We start from the raw sequence: 20493 nt of genomic DNA, 5'->3' as shown, positions 1-20493 counted from the left end.
GATTTTATGTTATGTGTCTTTTACTATAATTTTTTTTTTAAATGGGGGGAGAAGCAGACAATACCACATGCTGGTGAGAATTTGGAGCAATAAAAACTTACTTATTGCAGGTGGAAACACAAAATGGCACAGCCACTGTGGAAGACAGTTTGGCAGGTTCTTATAAAACTGAACATATTCTTACCATATAATGCATTAATCACACTCTTTGGTATTTGTGCAAATGAATTGAAAATTGATGTCCATACAGAGCAGCTTTATTCATAATTGCCCAAACTTGGAAGCTACCAAGATGCTCTTCACTGAATTAATAAATAAATTGTGGTGCATTCAGACAGTGGACTATTGTTCAGCCCAAGAAGAAATAAGCTATCGAGACGTAAAAGACGTGGGAGAACCCTAAATATATATTAAGTGAAAGAAACCAATCAAAAAGGCTGCTTTATGAATCCAACTGTATAACATTCCAGAAAAGGCAAAACTATAGAGACAGTAAAAGATCTATGGTTCCCAGAGGTTATAGGCAGAGTACATAGGATTTGTAGGACAGTGAAACTAATCTGTATGATAGTATAATTGTGAGTACATTTGTCAGTATGTCAAGGAAAGTATCCTAATGTGAATTATGGACTTTGGGTGATAACGACATGTCAATGTAAGTTCATCAGTGGTAACAAATGTACCGCCCTGTTGTGGGATTCGAGAGTACTGGTGGGGTTGGGGAAGGAATACATGGGAACTCTGTACTTTATGTTCAGTTTAGCTGTGAACTTAAAACTTTTAAATAATAAAGTTCATTTTTTAAAAGAATACGTATGGTTTGATACTCGTAAAAATCTTAAATATATAGAACTATTATAAGTGTGTTGATACACAGTAAAAACACCCATAAGAATTAAACAAACTTTAAAAAAAGGTTACTCCTGCCCCGGCCGGGCGTGGCTCAGCGGTTGAGCATCGACCTAGGATCCAGGTGATCGGGGTTCAATTCCTGGTCTCAGGGCACATGCCCAGGTTGCGGGCTGCAGCCGATCAATGACTCTCCCATTGATGCTTCTCTCTCTCTCTCTCTCTCCTTCTCCTTTCCTCTCTCTGAAATCAATAAAGATATTTTTAAAAATAATAAATAAAAATAAAAATTAAAAAAAAAAAAAAAAGGTTACTCCTGGGAAGAATTGAAAGGGGAAGAGGCGAGAAGACTAAGGTTGGAATGAGATTTTAGCAATATCTGTAAAACCTTGACATTTTTATTTCTTTAAAAAAATAAAGCAAATATGTCAATAGTGACCCTTATTATCTGTTATGATTTTCTATACTTTTTTGTATATTTGACATATTTTGTAGCTTTTTTAATTAAAATTTGTTCTTGTAAAAGTGGTTAACCTGGGAATATATATGTTAAAACTCAGTCTACTCAACTGATTGCATTAATAGAGGGGAGCCCTTATGGCCAGTTTACACAAATTTAGTCAAGAGTGTTGTCTCAGCAATACTGTGACCTAGTCAGAAACGGGACTCTGGTTAAGAAAACAAGGAAGGGAGACAACAAGATGGGGACGTAGGTAACCACGGTACCTGCCACCTCCCACAACCACATCAGACTTACAACTAAAATACAGAAGAACCATCATTCAAAACCTCCTGGAATCTAGCTAAACAGAAGTCCTACAACCAGGGAACTGAAGCAGCATTGAGAGCGGTAGGAAGAGTGCAGACATGGCTGAATCACAGAGATGCGGCCGTGGGCCCACACCCGGTGCTGTAGTTTAAAACTGTGAGGACCATCTCCACAATGGAGGTTTCCCAGAGGAGCAAGGGGTCCCAGCCCACATCAGGCCCCCTAGCCCAGGGTTCCAGTGCTGAGGAGAGACGACCTCATAACTTTAGGCTGTAAAAACCAGTGGGGACTGTGTCTGAGGGACTCAGAGGCTGTGGGAGTCTCAGGCAGCTCCTCTTGAAGGACCCGCACAGGGTCTTACTCAGACTCGCTCCCTCTGAGCTCCCGTGCTGGGCAGCAGCTTGAAAGGAACCTGGGACATTCCCGGAGGAACTAACTTGCCTGGAACTAGGACGAGAGCTGGAAGGGCAGCTTTCTCCCAGACAGAAGAGCTGGCGGAGGCCATTGCTCCTTTGGCAAACCCTCCCCCCACAGAGCATAGGCAGGCACCATATTTGAATCTCCAACACCTGATTCACACCTTTCACCCCACCCTGGTGATTCTTGAAGACTCCGCCCCTCCCTACTTGCAAGCTTATCCAAGCCATTTCCAGTGGCTTTTCTGTGCAAGTGGCCTCTCGATCCTTATGCTTAGGACTCTCCTAAAAACTCTCAAACAAGCAGCAGTTGGCCTCAGCATGCTCCATACCACTTGATAAGTGGCCCCAGGCCTGGCACGAATAGCAGCCTGCATTGGCTCATAGCTTGGCCTCCCCTGGACACCTCCAAGCCCAACACAAGTAGCAGCCATCTATGGTTTGCTGTGTAGCTCATGCTGGGTGGCCCTGGACACGGCATAGGCAGAGACTGACTTTGCACCTCCCAGGAGGCCCCAGATACAGTGTACCTGGTGGTTAGGCTTGACCACGCTGGAATTCAGCCCTATCACATCCACGAGTGACGTACTCAAGGGGTGGACTCGGTGAACACCAAAGCTCTACTGAAGTAAATTTTGCTCTATAGGGTTGTCTCCAGCACAGCAGCTCTTCGGCTGTGGCTGCAGCAGGTCTTCACAACTGTTAACAGTTGCTTACATTTTTTGTGATTCTTAAAATTATATTAATATGTTTCAGTGCTTACAGCTTATTTTTTTAAGACATTCTCTTTTTAAAAATATGTTACTGATTTGAGAGAGAGAAGGAAAAAAAACATCGATATTAGAGAGACATCGATCAGCTCCGCCCCCGCACGTACCCCAACTGGGGATCAAACTGGCAACCTTTTGGTGCATGGAAGTATGCTCAACTAACTGAGCCACACTGGCCAGGGCATTTTCAGTGCTTACAATTTAGATGTGGATCATTTTAGAGTTTGGTATCTATAGACTAGAATTATTTCTTAAAACTGCTCCAGTAGCCTTGCGAAGGTTAAATCTGGCCTCCTACTCTGAATTTACTTTCAAACTCCTCTTATACTCTTGTTGATTCTGCTTATGAAGACTCTTGCCCATCACTAGTAGGGGTAATTAGAACTTTCCTCTATTACTACTACTAACAGATATTATCTCTGAGAATAAATCCACAGTTTGAGTAAGGCTTTAAGTTTCTGTTTTATTGTCATAAATGTAAAGTTGGGATTTATTTACTAATCATATGCAATTTGACAACGTATATACCATTTGGCATAGACATGAATAAGCAGCATGATGGCTGCTCCTGGACAGATCAAATGGAGCTGAAAGGAAGAGAAAATAGGAAAGAAATGGAAAAACAGACTTTTGTAGGTGTATATTTTTAGCATTTGGTTTACCATATTTACATGTTGAACAACTGTACTTACCAACCATGTTTAGGATGTGATGACCACTTGGGTTGAAAACACCAATAAGTCATGATATTGATTTGGCTCCTTGCCTTTCCATTCCTGGCTACTGACATTCTTTTTTCTTTTTTAATTTATTTGCTGCTGACATTCTTCAACAGATCCTGCATGCGCCTTCCTTTATACTTCTCTCTCTTTGTATGTGCTATATTTTCTATCTGGAATGCTTGTCTCTAAATGAATTTCCATTCAGTCTTAAAGATTCCACTATATTTCATTTCTATTATGTAGTTTCTCTGCTGTCAAGTAGTGGACCTGTTAACACATTACATTTATTAAATGAATAAAATCAAGTAACATGTTTAGAGTGGTGTTTGGCACCCAATATTTTCTAAATGTTAGGTCTTATTACTGTTTTACTATATTTCTGTGTCATAAGAGTACTAACTCCTTAATGTCATAGATAATGCCATATCTAGTCCATCTTTGTATTTTTCTTTTAATATGTCTATTGATTTCAGAAAGAGGAAGGAGAGGGGAGAGAGAGAGAGAGAAACATCAATGATTAGAGAATCATTGATCAGCTGCTTCCTGCATGCCTCCCACTGGGGATCGATCCTGCAACCCCGGCATGTGCCCTGACTGGGAATAAACCAGGATCTCCTGAATCATAGGTTGATGCTCAACCGCTGAGCCACACTGGTTGGGCAGCTTTCAAAGCTATTTTATTCACATGTATATGAAAAACCTGCTCTTTAAGATAATGAAAGACTTAGAAAAGAAGCTCTACATACCCCTTTCATGGGACCCTGGAGAAAATAAAAGTCCTTCTTGATTTGATATGGAGTTGTGAGTTAAATATCTGAATACAGTAAAACCTTGATATAACAGACTAATTCAGGTGAGGGAGTGTCCGTTAAAGCTGAAAGTCCATTATATAATAAAATAGGTTTTCCGAATGCATATGTTAAAAAATTGACAAATTAGTTTGCCTGTTTTTACTTATGTGGGCAAGTTTTTGTAATTAAGTATGTATGAAAAGTTTAATTTCACAGATAAGTTTTCTACATGTGTTACTATAATTTTAAATTTATGCTCTGTAGGTCTAGTAAATGCCTGCATTGAACTAAATTGGTTTGGTCAAAAATTGAGGTGAAGATTGCTGTACATAAAAGATTAACCAATGCATTTTGAGAAGGAATATTTCTTATTCCTTATATAGAGAACTTATACTCTAGTGAGGGAAACAAATAAGCAAATAAAGTTAACATATAGTACATTAGAATGTGATAACATGGTATGGAGAAAAATAAGGCAGAGGAGGAATAGAGAGTACCCAGATGGGGAGTTGCTAGGTGGTTAGGAAGGGGGAAATCTCTCCATGGAGGTGACATTTGACAGACTGGAAGATGAGAGTGAGCACTGCAGATAGTGAGTGAGGGAAGAGCATTGGAGCTTGAGGAAATAGTGGTAGCAGTAATAATACCTAACACACTACTATATGCCAGGAACTATTTAAGCACTTTGCATATATTAACTCATTTAATCCTTACAGTAATCCTATGAAATAGGTGTTTTTATTACTATCCTCATTTTCTAGATGAGGAAACAGGCATGGAGAGCTAGTAAGTAGTATGGCTAAAAAGTGAATCCAAGCAATTTGGCTCTGGAGCCCATCTTCTTAGGAGATGCTGTGTAGTGTATTAGTGAAAGCCTTGAAGAGAGAGCATTTTCCAGTGTATTGAAATGATAGCAAAGTTAGTGAGAAAGCAGAAGAGTGGAGAGAATGATAGAAGCTCAGGTCTGAGACGTAGGTGGTAACTTGGGAGTGTAAAGAATTTTTATAAGATTTTATTTGAGCCAAAACTGATGACAATAGACAGGAAGCAAGATCTCAAATGCTCCGGAGAGTAACAAACAGTTTGCAGTTACTTGTATGCATTTGGAATCAAAGAGGGAACTAAGGAAGATTACATGAAGGTATGAGAGAACAAAGTGGAGAGCCCTGGGATGGTTTGAACAGGAGTATAATGTGATCTTGACTGACTTTATATATGCATAACCCATGGACACAGTTAATAGTGTGGTGAAGGCCTGGGGGGAAGGTGGGGGGGGGCGTCAATGGGGAAAAAGGAGGGACATGTAATACTTTCAACAATAAAGATAAATTTTTTAAAATTGACTGACTTTTTAGAAAGGAGTTTTTACTGTCTTTCCTCCCATGGAGTCTGTGTGTACAATTCAGGTGTGCCTGGGAAGTCAGAAAAAAATTGTTGTTTTCACTAACTTCTAACTGAAACAGTATTTTCTTTTGTTGAGGTAAGAACATTCAAATCTGTAGAGAATTTTATAAGAGTTTATTTGAGCTAAACTGACGACAACTGCCAGGAAGCAAGATCTCAAATGCTCCCAAGACAGACAGTTTTGTAGTTTCTTTTCCATATTGGCAATTAAGGAGGGAATGCAAGGAAGATTACAGGAATGTGGCAGAAAGCAAGGCAAGGATTGGGTTACAGGATAATTAACAAGATTGTGTGCTCCCTTGAGGGTGGTCACACTTCTGAAAAGAGGCATTTCAAAGGTGTGTTTAACCTAGATGCACAGAAACAATTTTTGCTTAAGACAAAGGTAGACTAAAAAATTTACATGCCTTAGGTGTGCCTAGTTAGAAATTCCAGTTAGGAATTTATGAGATCATTCTGTGAGGTTACTTTCTGTAGAACCCCTTTTTTGTCCACACTTCACTTAATGTAGCCAATAAATCTCAGTAATTATTAAAGTTACTTGTGACTTTGTCACCACCAATAAAAATCACATTGTTGCAAGATACCCTGAAATACCACTTATGGTTATCATTATTTTGAAATTGTAGTAATTAGACCCACTGCTATATCCATTTAATGTGATGATAAAGCACATATAATTTTTGTTCTCATACTTAAATATTTTTAACAATTAAATAATCAGTGTAACTAGTTTTCTTTTTAATCTTAACATTTTCTGCATTTAAGAGCACTAGCTAAGGTGTCCATTGATTCACCAGGAGTCCCTGGCACGTGAACATTAAGGTTCCCTGTGAGGATTCCTCTGGCTGCTGTGATAAGAATGGGCTGGGAGGAGGGTGCAGGGAAAGTGGGGGGAGGTTTCCAGGTTGGGCCCCTGCAATAATCTAGGGGAGGGTACTGTGAGTTAGACCAGAGTCGTGGCAGATGGGGCAGTGATATGTAGTTGGATTTCAGATAAGTTTTGAAAGTTGAACCAGTAGGATTTGCTAACAGATTTAATGTGTGAGAGAAAAAGGAGAATTAAGGATGGCCCCAAGTTTTTCCATCTGTGAAACTGGAAGGATAGAGTTGCCATTTGCTGAAATTTTCTTTGAAATTATTAATCTATCATATTGAATATATAAAAATTTTTAAGCAGTAATGTAAGGCTTATAAATACAAAGGTACAAAGAATAAAAGAACTCATAATCTCATTTCCCACATATAAACTATATGAGATGGGATAGAGTACACATGTTTGTTTAAGATCCAAAGTTGGTTTGGGACATGTTTGAGATACTTATTAGACATTTAAGTATGACTTTGTAACTTGCTCTTTCCACTTTGATATGTCTTGGCATATGCAGCCATTAGAATGAGATGAACCCATACATAGAAAGAGCTTGAACTTGTTTCTGAACGTGTGAATGTTTTAAAGTGAGCATATACCCAGGTGTTAGGTGACTTTAAAAGGAGAAAAACATGTTAGTACATGATAGAATAATTACTGTGGTCATTAGGAAAAATGAAATTGATCTCTGTGTACTAACATGGAAGATCTCTAAAATCTACAGATGAAGTGAAAGGGAGGCGAAGAACGGAATAAAGAGATAAATGTGTCAGAATCATAGTAAATCTAACAGTGTTTACATTTAGAGAGAGAGACTGGATAGACAGGAAGGCTCCCCATCTTTTTTTCTAGAGCAGTTGAGTTACATGTATTACTTTTTAACTTGTCATGGTTCATATGGCAGGGGAGTGAGATCATTGGTTCCTTTATTCTTTGTATCTTTGTATTTTTATAATTATGTTACAGTTTTTAAAATTTATGATATATTCAGTATTATAGACCTATTAATTTCAGAGATTGTTAATATTTGAGAATATGGATGTAAAATGAAGATAGAAAATTTTCTATATTTTCTTTTTATTATGAGTAAAATATTACAAGTACATACATGACTAGGAGAAAAGATAAGGAGATGTACATCAAAATGTTACATTTTCTCTGGGTGATGGACTTTGAAATGCTTTTTTAAAAATATTTTTCTTTAATTGTAGACTATGAGAAGACAACGAAATGAAGTTGTAGTTGAATTAAGGAAGGTAAGTCTGATTAATATTGGTTACTTCTAAGCATTATTGCAATAACATTACAGTATGTTTAGAAGATATCAAATGTATGTAAATCTGAAGTGCTTAGCATTTCTTTTCCTTTTGAAAACTGATTTTGACTAAATTTGGCAAGCTTTTGAAGATGGCAAAATACAACTTGACCACTATCAAAAACAGAGAGAAATAAGTTATCAGATGGTTTTTTTCTTCTGTAATTTTTAATGATTTATACAGATTGTAAGTCATGAGTGTAGTTATACTAAGTAGTTCTATTTACATTAGTAGCTATACCCTGAAAAGAACTTGTTACTTAAAATTTCACCAACTTTTCAAGTATTAAAGTAGTTGAGAATATATTTTTAAATTTATCCCATACTTTTTAAGTGAAAATCAAGTGGCCCATGATTTTTGTCCGATTTTTGAACTACCCAAGGTTTGCTTTGACTTTTTTTTTAGGTGATAAAGAGAAGCTCCCAGATGATGTATAAAATAGTTTAGTATTTTAAATAAATATGTATGTTTGGTTCTGGCTTAAACTATACCCTTTTTTAATCAAAATTTTTTTGTTCTTTTAGTTCACAGTTTATTAAAAATATATTTGGGGTTTGAGGCTCAAATTAAGTGTTTAATTCACAATTTGGTTTAATTTTCTACTTTTAAAAGGCACTTCATATTTCAGTTTTTAGGATAGCCTAACCTTTATATGAAAGTATTTAGCTTCCTTTATTTAATTAAAGTTGTTTCTTTTATTACTATTTTTTTTTAAAGAATAAGAGAGATGAACATCTCTTAAAGAGGAGGAATGTACCACATGAAGATATCTGTGAGGACTCTGATATAGATGGTGATTATAGAGTGGTAAGTTATTGTTATTCTGGTGGCTTAAAACTGCCAGTGAAAGATTTTACATAAATATAGAATTTTAAGGTTACTTTCTAACTTAGTTTTCACTTTAACTTTTTTCGCAGCAAAATACCTCTCTAGAAGCTATTGTTCAAGTAAGCCAGCTTCCTTTGTCCTCTTCATTGCATTTCTTGGACCTAACTAATTATTGTGTACCTACATCAAAACTGTTTTATTTTTTTATAGAATGCTTCAAGTGATAACCAAGGAATTCAGTTAAGTGCAGTTCAAGCTGCTAGGTAAGTTAAATTTTGAGGATATACTTAATTTTATAACTTACACAGAAGTTTTGTTTTGGGTTTTCACTATATAGTAGTCTTGACACTCATTTAACTTTAATGACAAACGATATAGAACAGTCATAAACCAATTGGATTTATTTTTAAAATTAGTCTCTGATTTAGAGTTAAAATTGATAGCATTGTTTGGAACTCACAAATTCACTGAACTTTAGTGTGCTTAATACGTACAGATAATGGGGAAAAGTTGATTTGACAGGTTATTGCTATAGGCTAATTGGAAAACATTATTTAAAAGCTTTACCTTTTACTGATTAATAGATTTAATTTAATAAAAACTTAAATTGTTCAGATCCTGCCTGGGTAGCTAATTCTTCTCACAGTCCTCATATTGATCAAATAATAAATTGAGTTATAAGCTTAATGTAGCAGTGTATAAGCAAACAGACATTAAGATTTAGGACTATAAATACTCCCAGTCTCTTTCCAGGTAGGAATACTTAGTTATTTTGTATATTTTTGTTGTAAGACCTGTGCTCTCATATTGTAAGGGAAGAACCATAAAAATTTATTACTGAGACCTTTGTGTTAATGAATAGTTTGGAAAGGACATGGTTGTTTCATAGTAAAATACAGTGTTTGCTTTGTATATTTATAAATATAAGCATAACGCCCTGTGTTGTGTTTAGCATTCGGAAAGTCTTAAGCAAGAAATTGATCCTACTTAGAGAATTGTGTTTATTTACTTACTTATTTTTTAATCCTCACCCAAGGGTATTTTTTCCATTGCTTTTCAGAAAGACGGGAGGGAGGGAGGGAGGGAGGGAGGGAGGGAGGGAAGGAGGGAGGAAAGGAGGGAGGGAAACATCGATGTGAGAGACACATTGATTGGTTGCCTCCTGCACATTCCCGGGGACCAAGCATGCAACCAAAGTATGTGCCCTTGGCCGGAATCAAACCCGAGACCCTTCAGTTCTTGGGTCAGTGCTCTAACCCCTGAGCCAAACCGTCCAGGGCTCATTAAGCTTTCTTAAACATTACATTTCTGTAGTAGTGCACAGGATTCGAAAGGGTAAAGATTTGGGTTAGGCCATATTGAAGACTTGTCAGCTGAACCTACAGCTTACCACATGTGTAAATAGCCACTAAGTTTTGTTGTTTTACCCTCTTAAGTTCTATGAGAGCAAGGATGTGTCTATCTTATTCACCTTAATATCTCCAGCATCTCTTTGGATATTTTTTTGTGTATTGCTGTGCTTATTTCATTTCACCTTAGTTGCTTTGATGAGAATGTTGTTGAGCTTATATAACCTTTGATTTGGTGTATACAGTAGGATGAAATATTGGACACTAGTATCAGCTATAAACTTGTACCAGCAAGGTTGCTTTTGTCCTTTATCTTCTGTTGTGACCTGGTATGAATAATTTGGGATATTTTTGGTGACCTCTTAATTCTTTCTTAGCAAGATAAATGACATGTTGAAGGAGTCTGTCCACTTTTTTTCTCTGACCTCAAAATTAAATCCAAAGGTAACACATATAAACATTTAGTTGTCTTTTTATGTCATATTTGGGACTTTATTGAGAGAATGATTACTAATAAAAAAGCATAAAGTGGTTATGTCTACCATTTTTCCTAATTAATAACCTATAAATTTATGAATTAATCTTTTAATAGAGAAAGGGTTGCATTATAATTTTTGAAAGTAACTTTCAGGGAAAGTATTTGTGCCGGATATTCAGATTTATTGTAATCAATGTCAAAGATGAATTTGAGTTTAATTATATGTAATTAAGTTTCACAAGGGATATGCACATCTCTTATAGGAAGCTTTTGTCCAGTGATCGAAATCCACCAATTGATGACTTAATAAAATCTGGAATATTGCCTATTTTAGTCCATTGTCTTGAAAGAGATGACAAGTAAGTACATTATTTAAGAAATAATTTAGTATGTATACTTGGCAGAAGATAAGATTTTTTAGTAATTAGTTTGATCTTTAAATAAAGAAAATGGCTACAAGATAGAGTTGAAAAGCCAAAGTAAAAAACAATGCAGGGTGTGTTTATACCAAGAGATGAAGGTAGAGGCCAAAGAGGTACTTGAGAATGATACATGTAACTTTTAAGCTTTGAAAATTGGCAAGAAATAGTTTGCCCAAATAGGTACTTAAGAACAACTGTTTGGGTTGTAACCTGCGGTATCTCAATAAAGAGTTCTTACGAAGAAGTAAGGACAGCTGGGTAGATTGTATGCTTTTTATACTGAAGGGAAATTTTAAATAGTTGGAGGTTTAAAAGAAGTTCTGGATGCATAGATATCTTTTGAAACAAAATATTCTATGCTTTTATAATGCTCTAGAGGGGCGGGATGGTTGGTAGATATTTGGGGCAATGTGTAAAAATCCCTACTGTTTACAATTATTTGCTTTTTATAGTCCTTCTTTACAGTTTGAAGCTGCATGGGCTTTGACAAACATTGCGTCTGGAACCTCTGAACAAACTCAAGCAGTAGTTCAGTCCAGTAAGTTGGTTATTAACAGACAAAATTGTGATTTTTTTTAAAAAGAAGTTAGTAAAAATAAACAGTGATTCTACTAGAAAAAATGGAGCTGTTTATATTATAAAATAATAGCTATTTTTCCTTTCATGTTACAAGAGATGTAAATGGGAAATTATTATTGGTAGTAATAACCTGAGTGTATTTTTATTATAAATACTATTTGATTTATTTTTTTAATTTTTTTTTTTTAGAGAGACAGAGAAATCGATTTGTTGTTCCGTTTATGTATGCATTCATTGGCTGCTTCTTGTATGTTCCCTGACTGGGGATCAAAGCTGCAACCTTGGCCTAAGAGCACTATTTGATTCTTCTACCAAACAAAGGAAATTATTACTTTTTTTAACGTAACTGCCAGCAATTAATTTTTAAAAAGTATTTTTTAAATCCTTTTCAAGTGTTTAAGCTTGTACACTTGTCTGAACTTATTAAAATCTTAGGCTCTAATTTCTATGTGATTTTGAATGGGAACAAAAGTGTAATCTGAGTAAGCATTTTATTATATAGACACTTGTAATATTACACAGAAAACATAATTGCATTAAATCTTTTTTTTTTTAATATATCTTTATTGATTTCAGAGAGAGGAGGGGAGGGAGAGGGAGAGAGAAACACCAGTGATGAGAGAGTCACTGATCAGCTGTCTCCTGCACGCCCCCTACTGGAGATTGAGCCAACAATCCGGGCATGTGCCCTGACCCAGAATCGAACCACGATCTCTTGGATCCTAGGTCGATGTTCAAGCACTGAGCCAGGCCCAGCAGGGCAGCTGCATTAAATCTTCATAAAACTGGTTTAATTTGGGGTTCAAGTAGTTTTATTTTTATCCTTTTTGGGGGTTTTTGGTTATGTTTTCTATAGTTGACTGTTCAGTAAATTTTATAATCTCAAGACAAAGTCTTAATCCTTTACTCTTTTTCCTTTCTGTTTATGTGCGTGCTCTTTAAAGATTAGGAAAGAGACCTAGAATTTGTTTTAACTATAAGTAAGCATGACTGAAATACATGTATTTAAATAGCATTTTTGGAAGGAAAAAAGGAAATAGAAGAATCATTTGTTTAATGCTGTATTCTGTTCAGATACAAACCTTTCTCTGCGTTTCCCACCCTTGTTGTTAAGCAACAGTCACTTTCTGAACCAGAAAGTCTCACGTGACACAGGAATTGCTGGCCTGTCTAAAGACCCATGTAATATTATTCATGTGATATAATTCATAAGTTACTTTAACAGTTGGACTCTTATTACTTTAATTTGAAGATAATGCTTAATAAGTTTCTTTTGAGGTTTCAGCAAAAAACAAGATTGATTTGGTTTAGATTATAGTATCTTCTACCGATTTTCCAATTTTATTGAGATATAATTGACATATAACTGTCTTTAGACTTAAATGGTCTTATGTTTTCCTCCTTCAGATGCTGTGCCACTTTTCCTGAGGCTTCTCCATTCACCCCATCAAAATGTCTGTGAGCAAGCAGTGTGGGCATTGGGAAATATCATAGGTTTGTCTTAAACTTTAATAGTCGTCCAACAATTGTTGCTATCATATACTATATCTACTATCATCATGAAATCATTATACAGGAGATATCTTTAGCTTATAGACAGTTTCATTAAATTTTGTTTGTTTTTGTTTTTTTTTCATTATTGATTTCAGAGAGAGGAAAGGAATGGGGAGAGAGATAGAAACATCAATGATGAGAGAGTTATTGATCGGCTGCCTAGCCCGCAACCCGGGCATGTGCCCTGACCTGGAATCGAACCCCGATCTCCCGGATCCTAGGTCGATGCTCAACTACTGAGCCACGCCTGGCCAGGCTAAATGTTGAATGTCGTGATTACCATACTTTCAGGTTTATTCAGATAAATAATTTAGGAAAAATAATTAAAGACATGTAATATTTCAATGACTGTTGGGATTTTTTTTCCATTGATTTCTAGAGAGTGCGGGAGGAGAGAGAGAGAGAGAGAGAGAGAGAACTATCGACCTGAGAGAGACACATCAACTGGTTGCCTCCCACATGCACCCTTGACTGGGAATCAAACCCACAGCCCTTTGGTCCTCAGGCTGACACACTAACTACTGAGCTAGACCAGCCGGGGCTCAAGGATTGTTTTTTAACTTGAGCCTGCATTTCACCCAAATTCACAAATCTATCCTCTAGTGGAAAATGGAAAAAAATCTAGGATCTGAACTGGATTGTGTTCCTTGATGTTAAAGTTTATTTTTGCCACAGATTTGTTACTGTTCTTGCATGGAAATAATCAGTATTGCTTTACTATACCTCCTTTTTATTACCCTTTTGGGAGGCCAAGATGGAAAGCAAGGGATGGTTAGTATTCCATGATTATGAATTTTTAAATGGCAGAATTTCTCTGTAAACTTTCTTAGCCAATGATATACATTGGGGCAAAAGTAGGTTTACAGTTGTGAGTACTCAAAACAGAGTTTATTCTTGTATTATTATTGTATTGTTTTCCATACGAACAACTGTAAGCCTACTTTTGCCCTACCCTGTATTGCTATTAGGAATGCTATCACTTGTGTATCCAAGGTTCCTTGCTCCTTGGTTTTTCATACCAAATTTTAGATTCCAAACTATTAATGTAGCATCTTGGTCTTTGGTTTTAGTTCCAGTGACACTGTAAAATTAATTAGAGTACATGGATGCAAAAAGAACAAGTTTTTTATCTCCAAATACTGTAGTGCAAAGAAAAGTGTTTTCAGTTATGGAATGTAATACGTCAACCTGGCTTTCAAACTAGAAATTACAGTGACACTCAAGGTAAAGAAATTAAATTTGGCAGTTGTCTCAGACAGTGTTTTCCAAACTTTAACCTGTTAGCAGAATCATATTTATTCAAAAACAGAGTTTTGGAGCATCATCCTGTACACCAAAAGGTTGTGGGTTCGATTCCCTGTCGGCGCATACCCAGGTTATAGGTTTGATCCCTGGTCAGGGCGCATGCCAGAGGCAACCGATCGATGTTTTTCTCTCCCGCTCTCAAATCAATAAACACATCCTCTGGTGAGGATTGAATTTTTAAAAAAAAATACAGTTTGTCTTGCTAAAACATGCAATCCTGGACCCGCACATTTCCTGTTTCAGTAGATCTGAGAGTAGAGCCCAATAGGGTGTTGGTTCTCCCCACTCTCTTTTTTTATTTAGAATAATTTATAGTTAATACTCTGAATGTTTTGATCTTGAATCATCAGTTATAGATCCTACAAATATTTTCTCTAATAATATTATGGAATATATTTTTATTACATGGAAGTTTGTTAAACTGAGGTTGCTATTGAAAGAGAAGATAAAAGTAACAGTTCTCTGTTCAAAAAGTATTTTAAAGTACCCTTAAGCTTCTAGTGTTCAGGTGGCATAGAAATGTTTTATGGTTGGAATAGCTTATAACCCTGAATATGTGAAGAATTTGCACACAAAAAAAACACAATAAAACCTAGTACCTTATATTGCTTCTCTTGCCTCAGAGACCTAAAATGTGAATTTGGTTATTATTGTCTAAAACCTTTATATAAAACTAAATAGTATAACTGATTAAAATACAAAAAGCATCCTATTAAACCCAGTGTTTTGTTTTCTGAATTGCGTATTGTCAACATATCTTATTGAATTAATAAATCTTTCTTCTTATAGGTGATGGGCCACAGTGTAGAGATTATGTCATAAGTCTTGGAGTTGTGAAACCTTTACTTTCCTTCATAAGTCCATCTATTCCTATAACATTCTTAAGAAATGTTACTTGGGTTATGGTCAACTTATGTCGGCACAAAGACCCACCACCCCCAATGGAAACCATTCAGGAGGTAAAAAAGTGTTTTTTGTTTTTATTTTTAAACTAAAATAAGTATCATTATGTGGATGTTTTTATCTATGTATGTTTTAAAATCTGTGTGTTTCTCTCTCCAGATTCTTCCAGCTCTTTGTGTTTTAATTCATCACACAGACGTAAATGTGAGTAAATGCTGCATATATTTTAATAAGTGTGTGTATGTATGTACATGTGTTTACAACTCTACCACGATATAGGGGAGAAAATGTTATACTGGACAACGTGTCAGTGTACTCTATCAATAAAGACATATTTAAAAAAAAAAAAAACGGGCAATTTTTAGTATAAGTTACAGGGGCTATTTTTGTAAGTAGTTTTGACAGCTTGTGTAAATTATGTATTTTTTATTTTATTTTTTTTTACCTAGAATGTGGTTTTTGATTATAGATTGCATGGGTTTCTTTTAATGTCTTGATCTGCAGCTGTGAGAGACTTTCAGTATTTGGGAAGTTGCCTCCTGTTTTATAAGGCAAAGCAAAGTGGTTAGAAAAAAAGAAAACTATAATCCTAATACTGGAGTATTGGCTTTAGACGTACCTACATGGTAGTAATGATCCTAGAGAATACCATCTAGCCCAGATGTTTGGAACCACTGTGTATGCTGGATACATATATTCTTTCCAGCTATAAACATTTACTACAATGTTATCCCTCAGTCTGAACATTTTCAAAAGAGAATCTTTTTCTCCTATTTCATGTGCTATGTAGTGTGTTTTATCTTAATGAATTAAGATTGGATACTAAAATGTGATAGGGATTATAATTAACGTAAACATTCTGAATATGGCTTAAAGATGTACATACTTGATATAAACATTCATGGATAATGATATTTAGTATAATAAAATGATTCCAGTGAAAAGAGGGGAGAGAAAAAGAAAGACAGTAGTAGAACAGTCATAGGTTAGTCTGAATGGTAAGAATTATTAAATAAGAAAATGCTTAAAGATTATTTGAATTTTCATTTTATTCATTAGATACTTGTAGATACAGTCTGGGCCCTCTCTTACCTTACTGATGCTGGCAATGAACAGATACAGATGGTAATAGACTCTGGAATAGTCCCTCATTTGGTTCCTCTGCTCAGCCACCAGGAAGTTAAAGTTCAGGTGAGTCTGTTGTTGATAAAAACATAACTTTTTCTTACCACTAATTGCTTTAAGCATGACATTAAAAAATGGACAATGAAGTAGAATTAGGAGTCCAAAAATAAGACCATGCATTTATGATCAATTGATTTACAACAAAGGTGCCAAGAAAATTCAATGAGCAAAGAAAAGTCTATTAACAAATGGTGCTGAGACTAATGGATATCCACATGTAAAAGAGTGAAGTTGAACCCCTATTTCATACCGTATTTTAAAAATTGCTTAAAATGGATCAAACGCCTACTTGTAAGAGCTAAAAGTACAAACTTAAAGCTGAAAAAACAGTTTCACTCTCAGGTATAGAGAGAACTGAAAACACATTTTCACATAAAAACTTGTACACAAGTGTTCATGGCAGTATTCTTAATAGCTGAAAAGTAGAAATAATCTAAGTGTCTATCAGCAAATGAATGGTTAAATAAAATGAGATATATCTATATAGTTGCAATATTATTTGGCCACAAAAAGGAATGAAATACTGATATATGCCACAATATGAATGGACCTTAAAAACATTATGTTAAATGAAAGAAGCCAAATGCAAAAGGCCATCTACTATTATATTCCAATTATATGAAATGTCCAGAATAGACAAATCCACAGGAATGGGCATAGTGTGATTGCCAGCAACCTGGTGGTAAGGGTTATGGGAGTTACTGTCAATGGATCCAGATATCCTTTTTTGGGATGATGAAATGTTCTGAAATTATGTGCTAGTTATGGTTGGACAACTTTGGTTATACTAAGAACAGCTAATTTGTACATTTTGAAAAGATGAAGTTTATGTTATGTGAATTATATCTTAGTTTAAAACAAAAAACAAAAAAACCTGAGTTGTTTGTCTTATAGAAGGAAAAATTAGCCAAAAAAAAAAATCTTTACCAGAAAATGACCTAATACAACTAAAGAAAATAATTGATAATTCAAATTCATATGAATAGTGAAATCTCATATTAAGCAGATACTTGCTTTCCTTCAAAAAAAGGTATTGTATTTTTGTTAACTTATTGAAACACTAAACCTAAAATCTAAAGTACTACCTGTTTTCTTTATGGCCTTAATTACTGTCTAAAATTATCCTTCTGATTTGTTTATTGACTGACTTTACAATAATGTAAGCTTCATAAGAGCTGGGATTTGTGTCCTATTCACTCTTCTATTTCCTAAGTCAGTGTCTAACACTCAAAAATGATAGGTTGCCATGAATGAATGCATGAATGAGCAAGAGGAAGGAAGGAAGGAAGGGAGGGAGGGAGGGAGGGAGGGAGGGAGGGAGGGAGGGAGGGAAGGGAAGGGAGGGAGGGAAGGGAAGGAAGGAAGGAGGGAAGGGAAGGGAGGGAAGGAAGGAAGGAAGAGAGAGAGAGAGAGAGAGAAAGGAAGGAAAGGAAAGGAAAGGGAAGGGGAAAGGGAAAGGAAGGGAAGGAAAGGAAAGAAAGAAAAGAGAGAGAGAGAGAGAAAAGAAAGAAAAGAAAGAAAGAAGGAAGGAAGGAAGGAAGAAAGGAAGGAAGGAAGGAAGGAAGGAAGGAAGGAAGGAAGGAAGGAAGGAAGGAAGGAAGGAAGGAAAGAAAGAAGAAAGAAAGAAGGAAAGGAAAGGAAAGGGGAAAGGGGAAAGGGGAAAGGGGAAAGGGGAAAGGGGAAGGGAAAGGGAAAGGGAAAGGGAAAGGGAAAGGGAAAGGGAAAGGGAAAGGGAAAGGGAAAGGGAAAGGGAAAGGGAAAGGGAAGGATCTTTCATAACCTGCCTGACATACCTCTCTGGTAAGAAGGAGTATTTTATATAGAACAGCATCTCATTAAATCTTTTTATGTTTCAGACTGCTGCACTTCGAGCTGTGGGCAACATTGTTACTGGAACTGATGAGCAAACACAGGTAGTTTTGAACTGTGATGCTCTGTCACATTTCCCAGCACTTCTGACACATCCCAAAGAGAAAATTAATAAAGTAAGTATTTTTAAATACTGCTTAATAAATAACATATCAGCAGTTTTCATTTGTAAATGTAGGGACTCAGCACTGTCTATAATATTAATGTAAGCTGTCATTAGACATCAAGAGAAGATAAAATATTCCCTCTAAGTAACATGGATTAGTATGTGATTTTCCATAAATCAGTTATAAACTGCAAATTTTGCTCTCTTGGAAATGATGAAATAAAGATAATTGGGTGTTGAATGTTGTATGATTGGAAATTTTTAATATGTAAGTTAAGTAATCTAGGTTTAATATTTTATAGATACTTAATAGAAAGTGTGTGTGCGTGTGTGTGTGTGCTCGTGGAGGCTATGGAAAGGGGGCACTGACTGGTGATGCTGATATTGGAGTGCATCTGAGGCTGTTGTAAGAAATACATGGGTTGTTGATTACAACATTGCCGATGATTATAACCCAAGAACAGCTCACCTAAGTAGCCTAACACCCTAAAATCTTTAACAGGTTCATTAAATGTGTTCCTGTGATCTGATCCAAAAGAGCCTAATGCACACTAACTAATGCTAATAGTTTTTGGAGTAAAACTTGTTTACTAGTTTTATAAAGTAGAGAAAATGTTTCCCTTTAGTAAATTGCTAAATCTATTAAGTTTTATAAATTATAATAATGTCCTACATTGGATGTTAAGTAGATATTTTGCCTTGTTTTATACTAACTGTGGTTTCATTGTGCATTTATTATCTATGAAACTTGTAAAAACTTTTAAACATCTTGGCCAAAGTAGCTTAAAAAGATCATTGAGGTAGACCAGTAAAGCAATCAAACATCTAGTTCTGCTTTAGCTCTTAAGAGACTTGGGGCAGTAAATGACTATTGCAAACAAGTATATTAAAACAACCATTGTTTCATTTTTCATGTCTCAATTATCATGGATAATTATCTACTTTGGCTATAACTCTTGATTAGAACAGAATAGAGATAAAGCACGTGTGAGGGGGATGCTGAATCTTGTTTACAATAGTTTTAGCATTTGTATTTGTGTTATAACCCATTGATTCCTTAGTATTTGTTCAGCCAAGCTTCTTTTGAGTTTTTGTGTTTAGGAAATTGCTTTTAAGAATTCTCGAGAAGAGTTAGTTCATTACTACTTGGATTAGGACCATTAGCAATTTGTCCAGAGAAAACATGAAAAGGGATAGAGGAGTTGAGATTCATAAAATTTTTATTATAGAACTCATTCCATAACAAAATCATTTGGGGACACTGTAGCAAAAATGTTTTTTCTTAGTTCAGATGCAGATTTTATTTTTTAATGAGAAATATTGAAGGGGTCTTGTTCTACAGGAAGCAGTGTGGTTCCTCTCTAACATCACGGCAGGAAATCAGCAGCAGGTTCAGGCAGTAATTGATGCCAGTCTTGTCCCAATGATAATACACCTTTTGGATAAGGTAAGAAAATCATCTTGTATGTATCTGAGTAATAGTAAAGGAATTTAAATTTAACAGATTATGTGGGCCCTGGCCTGTGTGGCTTGGTTGGAACATCTTCCGTGCACCGAAGGGTTTTGGGTTCGATCCACAGTCGGGACACTTGCAGGAAGTGGTTGATTGATGTTTCTCTCTTTCTCTCCTCCTCTCTCTTCCTCTCTCTCTCAAATTAATTTAAAAAAAAACACCAAAAAAAAACATATTATGTGAACATATACTTTTCTGTTTGTTTAATTAGAGCTTATACAATTGGCATGAATACTACCACAAAGTAGTATTAATATTAAAACTTTCAAACCCAGCAGCTTTTATATACCCTTGGCCCTTCTATATCATTCTTTTACTAAAATTACTACTATCCTGGGATTTATTAAACATACTATTACTACTGATTGTACATGCTTATGTATTGTGCTAAGCACTTTAAATATATTACCTCATTTAATACCATAGCTCTGTGAGGTTAAGAATTACCACATTTGACAAATGAAGAAACTGGTATAGACAAATAAATAGCCCAA

At 35.6% G+C, this 20493-nt stretch overlaps 1 protein-coding gene across 1 annotated transcript in view; it reads left to right on the top strand.

Annotated features, from left to right (window-relative positions):
* Positions 1–20493, top strand: part of KPNA4 (karyopherin subunit alpha 4) — a 46855-nt gene that overhangs the window by 16482 nt on the left and 9880 nt on the right. The window contains exons 2-13 of the mRNA XM_081139059.1: positions 7804–7848; positions 8626–8715; positions 8826–8855; positions 8947–8999; positions 10827–10922; positions 11438–11523; positions 12972–13058; positions 15213–15382; positions 15486–15530; positions 16386–16517; positions 18368–18496; positions 19829–19933. Coding sequence (XP_080995185.1) covers positions 7804–7848; positions 8626–8715; positions 8826–8855; positions 8947–8999; positions 10827–10922; positions 11438–11523; positions 12972–13058; positions 15213–15382; positions 15486–15530; positions 16386–16517; positions 18368–18496; positions 19829–19933 — 1068 coding nt within the window. The remainder of the gene's footprint in view (positions 1–7803; positions 7849–8625; positions 8716–8825; positions 8856–8946; positions 9000–10826; positions 10923–11437; positions 11524–12971; positions 13059–15212; positions 15383–15485; positions 15531–16385; positions 16518–18367; positions 18497–19828; positions 19934–20493) is intronic.

The sequence above is a fragment of the Miniopterus schreibersii genome (genome assembly GCF_964146895.1).
Source record: "Miniopterus schreibersii genome assembly, chromosome: 5".
Lineage (NCBI taxonomy): Eukaryota > Metazoa > Chordata > Mammalia > Chiroptera > Miniopteridae > Miniopterus > Miniopterus schreibersii.
This window is presented reverse-complemented; position numbering and strand designations above follow the sequence as displayed.